General features: G+C 38.6%; 1 protein-coding gene across 7 annotated transcripts in view; it reads left to right on the forward strand.

Moving 5' to 3' along the window:
• Positions 1-12,222, forward strand: part of KIAA0319L (KIAA0319 like) — a 131,496-nt gene that overhangs the window by 89,826 nt on the left and 29,448 nt on the right. For all 7 annotated transcript variants that reach the window (XM_023727245.1, XM_023727243.1, XM_004371957.2 and 4 more), the window contains 5 exons: positions 1,566-1,667; positions 3,827-3,924; positions 6,724-6,811; positions 8,024-8,116; positions 9,873-10,005. In XM_023727245.1, the coding sequence (XP_023583013.1) occupies positions 1,566-1,667; positions 3,827-3,924; positions 6,724-6,811; positions 8,024-8,116; positions 9,873-10,005 (514 nt within the window). The remainder of the gene's footprint in view (positions 1-1,565; positions 1,668-3,826; positions 3,925-6,723; positions 6,812-8,023; positions 8,117-9,872; positions 10,006-12,222) is intronic.

Genomic DNA, 12,222 nt, shown 5'->3' on the forward strand with positions numbered 1-12,222 from the left:
TAGATTATGGAGATTAGACCTTTCTCTGACTTGTACTGTCCAAAAATTTTTACCCAGTCTATAGGTTCTCTTTTTACTCTTTTGGTGGAGTCTTTTGAAGAGCATAGGTGTTTGATTTTTAGAAGATCCCAGTTATCTAGCTTATCTTTTGGGGTTTGTGTGTTGATGGTTATGGTCTGTATGTGTTAATGGTTATGGTTTGTATCCTTTTAATGCCGTATATTAAGGCCTGTAGTGTTGGTCCTGTTTTTTCTTCTATGAACTTTATAGTTTTAGGCTTTATATTCAGATGTTTGATCCATTTTGAATTAGTTTTTGTATACGGTGTGAGGTATGGGTCCTGTTTCATTTTTTTGCAGATGGATATCCAGTTTTGCCAGCACCGTTTGTTAAATAGACTGTCTTTTCCCTAGCCTGTGGAAATTTATGATGCTCATTTTCCCAGAACCAATTGAACTGTGTCTGAGACTTAAAGGCACAAGGTTCAATTAAATAATGTTCAAAGACTCAAGCAGACAGAAGCTACTGGGAAGAAAGAATTGGATGTATGTACCCATTTGCCTTCTGAAAGGCTGGTTTAGGTCAGATATTTGTCACTCTGCAATTTTGACAGCATTTTTATTTTTAAAGCATCTCATAGGAAGGAAATTTATACACAGTGTTGCTTTAACAAGTCTATGCTTCATGGGTGCTGTTCTAAGGCTTTAGGAGGAAATGGTTAATTTCTTTTAGGAGAAAACTAAGTTGATCTTTATTCCCTCAGAGAGTCAAGGGTGTGTAGCAAAGCCAGTGAAAGTGAATTTTTGCCCATATTTAATTTCCTAGAGTCTCCTTTAGTGGAACATGAAATTTTAGGGTTTCAATCCCGAGACATCAGAGTAATTTTTGTGTTCCAGTAGAATGCCTGTAGTTTTTGGTGTAATTGTGACAGGTTTGGGTTGCACTGTATTGAATAGCCGTTTTTTGGTCCATTATATTCTGAGTATAGTGGTTTCTTTCTTTCTTTTTGAAAATCACTTGAGAGTTCTTTTTCCATGTCCTGAAGATTCCATAAAGAATGGTCTCATTTCTCCCCGAGTATGACGTTCCCAAGCAGAGATAGATGAATTTCAAGTTTCGTATTTATCTAGGAAGCCCTTCTCACCTCCCAGTTTTGAGATATGGAGGACCAGCCACCTGTTTGCTTTAAGCTCCCCTAGTTCCTATGTCTCATACCAAATGAACAATTATTGTCAGAGGGGATAAGATTTACATAGTAGGGGAGGGAGGTATGTGTGTGTGTCTGATCTTGTACCCCTGTGGACATTCAGCAATGTCTGCAAATGTTTTTGGTTGTTAAAACTGTGGTGGTGGTATTGGGTACTACTGATACGTAGTGAGTGGAGCCGAGGGATGCTGCTAAACGTTCTACAATGCACAGGACAGCCCCTCCACAACAAAGAATTATCTGGTCTAAAATGTCCAAAGTAATGAGGAAATGAAGGTAAAAGGAGTTCACAAAAGGAAGGAGAGAAGTGGGACAGTCTAGATCTAATTTATCTCTTGTATATTTATTTTGTTTTCAGTTGTAAAGGAACTGGTAGTATCTGCTGGAGAGAGTGTCCAGATAACGCTGCCTAAGAATGAAGTTCAGTTAAATGCATATGTTCTCCAAGAACCACTCAAAGGTAAAAATTTCCTACATTTAAGTAATGCTTTAATTTATAATGATATCCACATACCTTATCTCATTTACTCTTTACAACAGTCCTGTGAGGGTAGAATTTAGGATGTACCTGCACAAATATTTATGTGATAAAGAGAGGCAGTATAGTATAGTGTTTGAGATCATAGACTTTAATTTCAAGCCTTAGTTCAAATCCCAGTTCAACGAGTCATTAGCTATGTGATTTTAAGCAAATTACTTAACTTCTCTGAGCTTCCATTTCTTTTTTACTAAAATTAGAATAATAATTCCTACCTCATTAGGTTATTTTAGGGGAAAAATGAGATAATATATCTAAAGCACCTATTTCAGTGTCTAGCATATAGCTGATGGTCATTAAATGTAGATCTTATCTATTAGGTTGAATTATAACCATTTTAAAGAGGAAGAAGCAGAGACTCAGTTTAACCTGTTTATCCTGTTCAAACCACTAGTAGGTGACAGAGGTAGAACTTCTTGGAGGACATTATTTGAGACTACTTGACCTGCGAGTACTTTCATTCTTTTGTAATCGATATGCTTGGCTCTACTGAATTTTTCTTTTCTAACCCATATTTGCATATACACTTCTATAAGTTAATACCATCTTGTAGATCAGGATCCCAAAACACATCAGTTCATAAACAGATTCTTTTCCACATCCCTTTCCCCAGGTTTTTCAGCATTTATCAATACATGAGATGGATAGTTTCAAACTTTCAAAGATTGGGGGTGATGAGGCAGGACCAACTCTGCCTCCTCTTCTTCCCCTCATCCCCTGTGGCAGCCCTGAAGCACCTCTAAGGATCCCACTGGGTTTTGGAGGCTCGGTTTGAAAACCATACCCTAAATCATTAAAACCAGCATTTTGTCTAACAGACCTATACTCAATTGTTCTACCCTTGGGCATATTTCTGGCTATAAGGCACAATTTATCCCTGAGCTTTTCTGTTCTAGGAATTTTGTCCTTTTAAGAAATTTGTTTTGCTAGCCTTAGATATTATAAGATTATCAATTCCCAAACTAGCGTGAGTCTCTTTTCTGTGTGGAGAAAAATTTCCAACTACATTTAGAAGCGATGTCATCTCTTAGCACCAGTCCTACTTCTGCTTCTTTCCTGCTCCTTGCCTAACACAACTCCTATGTACACAGTTGTGAGAACTTCCTGGGGCCGACAACTGGCCAAAACAACACTAGTATTTGATAGGGAGGAGGTAAGAGTAATAATCTTATATCACAGGTTTATAAAATAAAATCTGGTCTGGAGATGAAGGGTATCTTGGAATTGGGTTCTGTGTGCTAACTTTTAACATTTGAACTCATGAAATAAGAAAAAATGACTGCTCTTTTTTTTTTTTTTTTCTTTTTAACTTTTGAGCAGTAACCTAAACTAAACCTTCCTGCCAAATACCACCCTTCCCTAGCCAGAAATGCATTTTGGTCCAGATTAAGACCATTTTTACTGGGGAGGGATTCCATTTAGACAACAGAATTCTATCCTTGCCCTACCCACTCATATAGTCTGGGCTACAAATGAGGACCATTTAATGCTTCATTTGATCTTAATTAATTTCAGTGGGGCCTGTTTTAAATGGGCCATTCCCTACCATCTTCTGCAGTGTGTTATTTAGCGCAGCAGGAATGAAGTAGCTCTTTTAACTCACCAGGGTGTGATGACCTCAGTAAGACAAGCATTGTTAGCACTCTGTAAAAAGCTATTTTTGAACCATGTTATTTAGAAGTCATTGCTGTTCTTTGTTGCAAAAGAAGTTTTGCAAGAAAATGGCCTTTGTTACCAATGAGTTCATCTACAGTAGTTGGTAGGGCATGTATTTTCACTGGGATGCCACATCATGAGCAACCTGATATTTTTTAGGGCGGATGGGCCCCAGAGAGGCTGGATATGGGGCAGGAATGAACATTGCTGGGAGAGAGGGGAAGAAGTCCTAACTGTAGCTGAATCAGCAGAATCTACCCTTTTTTTCAGCAGATGAATTGGTTTCCCTATAGGCTTTTGGGTGAAATCTTAAAAGCTAAGGCCTTGTCAAGATTTAGAAGTGATTTGTTATTGGCAGACTGTGTGGCTGCCCTCTTTGTGTGTAGGTGTGTGTTTTCATGATTTCTCTAACTGCCCTTCTTTAGGAGAAACCTACACCTACAAGTGGCAGCTGATTACTCATCCTAAAGACTACAGTGGAGAAATGGAAGGGAAACATTCTCGGATCCTCAAATTATCCAAGGTGAATCTGCCTCCTTTTACTTGCAGGGCTGAGAGAGAGGTTTTGGCCACTTTTCTGAAATGTATAATATCATAGAATTTTCTGTCTATACTTAAGTCTGGAATAGTCCTCCAAAAGTGAATCCTTCACAAGTCTGACTGGCTGACATCCAATATTTGTTAGTGTGTAGTTCTCAAATTTTCATTTATGGTGAGGAGATTTTATCAGCATGGTGGTGATAGCTGAAAATACATACGAAACAGCTTTTAAGGGTAACTTAAGGATTTTGGAATTTGGGAGCTAAGCTAGGTTATTTGTGGTCACATGACTGTAAATTGGCTCAGTCCTTTTGGAATTAAGTATGTTTAGTAAGAGCTATAAAAATGTTCATTTTCTTTGGCTCAGCAATCTCATTCATTCATTCATTCAACAACTGTTCATTGTATCCTGGTTATGTGGCAGGCACTGTGTATTTACCAATGAATTAATTGTAATCTTAATGATCGAGAACAAGAGTCTAGTAGGTGATACTGACAGGATGCAGGTAGTTATCACAGGGGATACACTAAATCAGTGCAGGGGGTTATGGAAGCCCTAGGGAATTAGAGCAGATTTCTTAGAGTTTGCCTAGCTGGGTCCTGAAAGGTGACTAACTTAACTGGATAAAAGGTGGAAGGAATGCACTCCAAACAGAGGAAGCAATGTGCCATCTGCGTCAAAAAAAAGAAAGTGTGGGAAGAAGGGGAATTATGTGTGGTTCAGCACGACTTGACCCTGAAGGGTGGGAAGAGCAGTGGTTCCAAGTAAATTGGAGAGATACAGGGGTCAAATCGTGCAGAGCCTTGTTTGCCAGATTAAGAGCTTTGAATCTTATGTAGAGGGACTAGAGAGCCTTTGAAAGGTTTCCAGCGGGAGAATGGCATGTTCATATTTTTGGTTAGAAAGATCACCGAGTACACATTGAAGGAGATAAGGTTCAAAATAGGGAAACCAGTGAGGAATCTGTTGAAAAATCTTAGTGTGAGATGATGGTAGACTGAATAAAAAACCTGAAAAACTAAATGAATAAAATAAAAATTAAAAACTACCTATTGAACTCATACCATGTGCCAGACACAGTGCTAATTGTTTTTCATGATTATTTTATTTGATCTTCGTAAAATCCCAAGATGTAGGTATTAATATCTGTTTTACAAATGATGAAACTAAAAATTGGAAAAAGAAAGTGGTTTAGCTAAAGTTTACAAAGCTATTAGATGGTAGATTTGAACTGGAATTTCTATCTCTGAAGTCCATGGTTTTAATAACTATGCTGTAATGAGTGGTTAAGAACTAAGGTAATAGCAGCGTGAATGTAGAGAAATGAGTGAATTTTGAGACATATCATGGAGGTCAGCTTGATAAGACTTGGTGATCAACTAACTGGGTGGAGAGTGTTGGAGAAGAGGAGTCTAGGATAATTCCAGAAAAGCTTTTGGCTTAGGCATCTGAGCGGATGTTGCTGACATTGTGGTGATATTCACTGAAGTGAGGAGCACAGAGAGAGAAGCAAGTTTGGGGAGAATGATGATTAATTCAGTTTTGGACAGAGTGAGTTTGGGCTATGAGGCATTTGAATGGATTGTTCAGTAAGTAGCTGAGGGTAAAGGGTTAGGGATAGGGGACACTTTTGGGCTAGAGAGATAAATTTGTACACCACCCTGAAATAGATGATAACTGAAGCCGTAGAGTAGATAAGATCAATCAGGGGGAGTATGTAAAGTGAAGAGATAAGTGGACTGAGGTTGGAATCCCTGGATGGAAGGGATGGAAGGAAGACTGAAGGAAATGAGTGAGCAGAGAAGTAAAAGCCAAGGAAGGAAAGTATTACAAGAAGAAGGAAATGGTCAAAAACACCATATGCCGTAGAGAGATCAATTAGTATTTATATAAAGAAGATGATTCAGAAGAAGGAAAAACCCCCATTTGCCTAAAAGATGTTCATCACAGCGTTATTTATAATAGTAAAAATTTGGGAACAACCCAAGTATCCAGCAATGTGGAATGCTTATGTGAACTGTAGCATATTTATTTATGTACTATTTTGCAGCCATTAAAAAGATGATATAATGGGGGAAAGGGTTCATGCTAAACGAATGGAAGAAAGGACAATAAAATGTTTGATATACACCTTGATTTTAGCTAGACCCTGATTGCCATTGAAATATGAGCTCTTTAAGGCAGGGATCTTACCTTATTCATCTGTAAACCCCAAACCTAGGACAATAACTGGGTACATAACTGGTTCTCAGTAAATGTTTATTGAACGAATGTACTATTTAAAATTATTTTTTGTACGTGGTCAAGGATAGGAAGGAGTTAGGGGAATATGATGAGTTGATGTGTGAAGATAGTGGGATTGTGGGTGAATTTATTGTTTTTTCCTCTTATGTTTTTTGCAGTTAGTGGAAATCTGGAGGGAAAAATATTCAGATATTTGGGAGCTCTTTCATATTTTTACAAAATGTTTTTCCTTGCAGAGATGATTGTTTTAATTTCGTAACTGTAAAGTAGGATGGTTAGGCCCTTAATGTTCTTCTGAAATGAAAATGGGAGTATGGAGATACTGAAATCCCTTCTGTTTTTCTAGAGTCAGCTACAAATAAGATTCACATTAAATGCTGTGGTTTTTTAGTTTGTAATTCATTGTTTCATCTCTTCAGCTAGATTACTTTTTTCCTTTGGGAGGCAGTGCAAGAAGAGATTGAGATTCAGCCTGGGAAAGTTCAGATAATTACTGTTTTTTGTGGTTGTATAAAAGATCTTCTCTCATCTCTGCAGCTCACTCCAGGCCTGTATGAATTCAGAGTGATGGTAGATGGTCTAAATAGCCATGGGGAAGGCTATGTGAACGTGACAGTAAAACCAGGTATGTGTTTCCCTGCCCTGGCAGTATCCCTATCGCAGCATTCTCAAGGAGATGGAGATGTGACTTACAGGATTTTTTAATTCCTATTCTTTTTGTAATATATTTATTGGACAATTCCTAGTTCAATGTAGTGAAAGGTTATAGTGGCAAAGTACATACTTTGGTTCTATTTGGAACACTGGGCTGAGCAGGGAAACATTAGTCACATGGCCCACAATGCAGTATGGCCTGAGCGATAGCCTATCTATCAGAGAACTACTTTTCCAGGTGGGTCATGCTGAGAGAGGACCATGTATTGTAATTAAGAGACATAAGGAACCCAGGAGCCTAGGAGAAGCATGTAGGGAACCAGCCAAGTGGCTGGCTTTTTCTGATCTCTTTCCAGAAATATGGGCATTTGTACACAGAGTTCCTCATTCAAACTCTACCGGTCCTCTTTCACCTTGGAAACTAAATTCTGTCATTCTTTTTAAATGATCCATTGGTAGATCACAGTGTAATAGTAAGGTATCTTGTTTTGCATTTTCAGAGAAATTTGGGAAAGTTGGAGAGCGGCACATTAACTGGCACAGATTCTTAATACTGCTTTCTGTCTTTGCTGGTAGTAGAGGGCTTTTCTTTTCATTCCTTGAATTTTATAGCCAAGGTAATCTTTTCACCTTCTTAAAAATGTGAACAGCATGAAGACCATTAGATCATTTCTTAAAGAAATGGCTGCTGAGGTTGTAGTTCACAGTCATTTGGCTGCACCAGAGTAATTTATGACCTTTTGTTCACTCAGGCATAATCTTCTCACACAGCTTAGGGATGGTTGAGAAATCACCCATTATCTTTTCAGTGCAGTCTGTGCCAAGGAATGGCTTTCTTACCATGGCCTTTATTACACAAAGCTTTTTTGTTGTCCACATCTAGTCAGGCTTGCCTGAAAGCAGTCACTTGCTGCTATAGTACTTTTCATGGACTGGATAGCACATGAGCATTGAAAGAATGCATACTGCATGGTCTTAGGAGTGGTCAGATTTGGAAGACTTTTTACATTCCCACTTGTTTTAAGTTGGAATGACAACTGGTCTGGTAATTTTCCCATTTGGGAATGGTTCAGTCATCAATTATGTTAATGGAAACTGATACATAATTCACTCAGATATGGTCTGTTCTTCCTGTAGTTTATAAAGCGCTTCTCCTCATTTCTTCTGGGTCACTTCCTTGCAGAGCCCCGGAAGAACCGGCCTCCTGTTGCCATCGTGTCACCACAGTTCCAGGAGATCTCTCTACCAACCACTTCTACAGTCATTGATGGCAGCCGTGAGTACTTGTCCGAGCGTGCTGTTTCAACAGAGTACCCTCTGTGTACTCTGGTAGAAGATCTCTGGTAGAAGATTTGGGGCCAGCTATGTCTGCATTCCGTTTAGGCCATTCTTACCCAAGTTATGGGAAGACCAGCCATCTGAAGAAACTGATTAGAAAGTAATAAGTCAGACAAGCCCTGTTAAAAATCCTTTGTGTGGCTTGTTTGAAGCAGTATTTCTGGGATTGTGCATGTATTTAACATTATTTTAGTTGATGCTCACTGGTTTTCAGATTTGCTTAGCTGGAGTTGCCTTTCTCAGTTACAGAAACAAAGCTCCTTCCTATCATAGCTAGGTAAGTAATTCAGGGGCCTGACTAAGGAAGTCTCTTCAGCCATCACTGCTTAACAATATTCTTGCCAGCCTTCTCCTGGAGAGGCCCATAGAGAGAACTCCATACCCCTGCTTGAGCTCATTAACATTTTACCCTTCAGAGTAATGTCATCTGATGGGTAACAAAAGAGGATTTCTGAGTCTTTGCCATTAATCCTGGCCACGTGTATGCTGGAGGTTTCAGGCCCCTCATCTCACCAGTATCTGCTTGATTTCTTTTGAGACCCATAAAGGCTCTGTTACCCTGACTGTCTTGGCACCCAACAGTGGTTTTTGGCAGAGGCAGTCTCTGCTTTAGTAGAGAATCTCTAGCAAAATTAAGCACTTCATGTCGGTGATTTCTGGCAAAGAGGAGGCTAGGGGAATAGGAGGCGAAGAGTGAAGAGAAAGAACAGGAAAGAGTGGTAGCAAGGGTTCACATAGTATCATTTTATTTTATTTTTTTGAATAACTCAAAGTCAAATAATATGTAAAGGTATTCAGTAAAAAGAATCACTCCCATCCCTGTCTTCCCAGCTACCCAGTTTTCCTCCAGACAGACAACCAATTGTATTATTGGTTGTATCCTTCAAAAGATATTTTATGCATATATAAGAAAATATAGTGTATTTTTTTATCCTCCTTATATACACATTGTTTGTTTCTGTAAGTTCAAGAATTTTTCTGAGTCAACACATGAAATACCTCTTCATTCTTTTTTTTTTTTAAACAATTTCATAGCATTCCATTATATGGATATATAATTTCATTGTATCATTGTATACTTTGTTTTCAATCAATGTCTTGATGACCATTTTGATTACTTTAAGTCTTTTGCTAGTACAAATGATGCTACCATGAATAATCTTGTAAACATGACACTTTACACATGTGCAAGTATATCTGTAGGGTAAATTCCTAGAATAGGAATTGCAGGGGCAAAGGTATGCAAAAGGCAAGTATTGTATGAGACTACTATTGTAAGAACTCAAGAAAAGGTTTAAACACAGAAGAAAATATTCTTTGATGGTTACAAGTATAAAAAATAAAAAGAAATAAAATAAAAATGGTATCTCAAGTATAATTTTAATTTACATTTAAGTGAGGTTGAGTATCTTTTCATGTGTTTAAGAGTTATTGATTTTACTTTTTTCATACAGTAGCATTTTAACCAGAGATTGCCTATGTTGGAGTCCTTGGAAAACTACGCAGTGGAATATTCATAGAGAGGCAGAATGACCCAGTATTCCTAGGGAAGAAACACTCTGGAGAGAGAGTGTGTAATTTCATGAAGTTTTCCTAGCCTCAGATCTCTGGGTAGTTGTCCTGATTTGTGTAAGCTGGATAAGTACTGAGACCCAGTGCTCTCATGTTGTAACTGATGTTTCTTTATGGTCAAGAAAGCACTGATGATGATAAAATCGTCCAGTACCACTGGGAGGAACTTAAGGGACCTCTGAGAGAAGAGAAGATTTCTGGAGATACGGCCATACTAAAACTAAGTAAGCTCGTCCCTGGAAACTACACTTTCAGGTAAGTTAATATCTGGCCTCAAGTTTACTGTAGGCCATTGTTTTCCTTATGGGTTTTGCATTCTTATAGGAGCAACTCTAACAAGTATCAAATTCACTGTTGAGTTGGTTGATAATTTAGGCTTTGGTTCCCTGGATTCTTTGAGATCTATAGTGATTGTGATCACAACAATGATCATTTTTAGGGCAAAGGTCCTTGTATAGTAGATCAGAATTCACTACAGTCCTCCTCCTCAAAGCCTTACATGGAAAATCTCCAAAATATTCTAGAATTCCTGTTAAATTAAGTGAAAGGGCCCATCATCCTTTGTCTCTTCTCAGGCAAAATCTAGAAGGAACCTACTACTCTCATCTTGTCCCTTCCTTTTGGGAAATGCTTCCTCAACTTTTGACACCTCAAACTCTTCACTTTTGAGCAATGGTCTGGTTGAATATGATTTATAGGATCTTTTTTCATAATTTCTTTCTGTACTGGGACCTTTTAAAGAATTCGAATCAAAGAAAGTCATTTTGAGAACTAGTGTTGACATTCTAGAATATAATTAATAAGAAGTTGAGGCTGAGCCTGACTCTAGAGGAAAATCTTCCTTATATTTACATAATTCATTGTATGTTACAAAGCACTTGTACAGGAGTATCATAGAAACACCATATGAGGATGATACTATCCTGAGCTGAGAAAAATGAGGCCCAGAGTGTACTTAGCAAGTTCTCTAGGGTCACTCAGCTAGGACCTCAATGTAGATTTTCTAACTTCCATGTCAAGGCTCATTCCACTCCATTCCTTGACTTGACTCATACATGTTTTGTTTATGCTTCTTTGAATTCCCTTCTCAGTCCGTTGAAGTTCTGTCCATTCTTAGGGGCCTGCTCAGTTTTCCACAAGGCTGTCTGAGATCCCTCTAGAGAGGACAGAATATGTTTTTCCTCTTTCCCTGTTGCACTCAGTGCTTCTCTGTGGCATCTAACCTGGTGTGGCAGTTTGTTCATGGGTGTCTGTCTTCCTCACTGCATCTGGGATAGATCAAGTTTTAAACACTGCTGGGGACAGTGATAAGTGTCCTAGTACAACAACTCCCATATAAATAAATATGCAAGTTCTGACTTAAGAACACCCCCACTGACTCAAGGCTTCAGGTGAATGAAAGGTAGCTGTCAGGCCAACATGACTGGAACCTTCTCTTTGGCTTAAGATGGAAATTTGAGTTGGTTTTTACCTTAGATTTCCAATATAGGGATCTTCCCATTTATGAAATATAGTCTGTGCCAGGTTGACCCTTTTTTTAATAGTAACAATAATAAATAACTAATATTTCTTAAACCTTTAGTGTATGCTGTTCTGAACTCTTTGCATGCAGTATCTCATTTAATCCTTATAACAGGTATTATTGTTAGTCTCATTCCTTTTACAGATCAGGAAATTTAGGCATAGAGAGGTTAAGTAACTTGCCCAAGATAACACCAACTCTAGAGTCTGAGCTTTTAACCACAGTGTTAACCTGTGGTGTTTTGGGTGGATTGGGTATTGGGAGTGATTCTTTTTGACTAGGCCTCGATTTTTTATATATGAAACGACAGGATTGGATTGGATGAGTTTTTTAAGATCCAGTCTGGTTGCAATTCACTCACCTTTTCCTCTCCTCCACTTTACATGGCAGTAGCCTCTTTCCCCAGCCCTGTAGTCAGCTGCTGTTTGGTTCCAGAAGCCCTGCAAGCAAGTTGGGGACTGTTTGAGGTAAAAGTCAGAGCAGTGGGCAGCTGCCATTTTGCCATTTGTCTATAATTTGCTTTTGTTCTGTTCTAGGACACAGGTGGGATGTGTAAAAAACTTGTAAAAACAGCAGGGAGCCCCATAAAACAAAACGGGACTAATGAAGCACAGCCATCCAGGGACAAGGACTAGAAGGCAGGAAGGGACAGGAAAACTGGTGATAGGGAACCCAAGGTTGAGAAGGACAGTGTTGACATGTTGTGGGGTTGTTAACCATTGTCATAGGACAATATGTGTACTAACTGTTTAATAAGAAACTATTTGTTCTGTAAACCTTCATCTAAAGTACAAAAAGAAAAAAAAGGATTATCTGTGTGAGATCAAATTGACAACAGCAACTCAGGGGGTTTGATGGGAGGCTTAGGGGGCAGTGAGTTGAAGATAACGGTGATGGAATAATTTGGAAAGGGATAGTGAGAATGGAAGCACAACTGGAAGAATGTAATC

This window comes from Trichechus manatus, unplaced genomic scaffold (assembly GCF_000243295.1).
Source record: "Trichechus manatus latirostris isolate Lorelei unplaced genomic scaffold, TriManLat1.0 scaffold00015, whole genome shotgun sequence".
Lineage (NCBI taxonomy): Eukaryota > Metazoa > Chordata > Mammalia > Sirenia > Trichechidae > Trichechus > Trichechus manatus.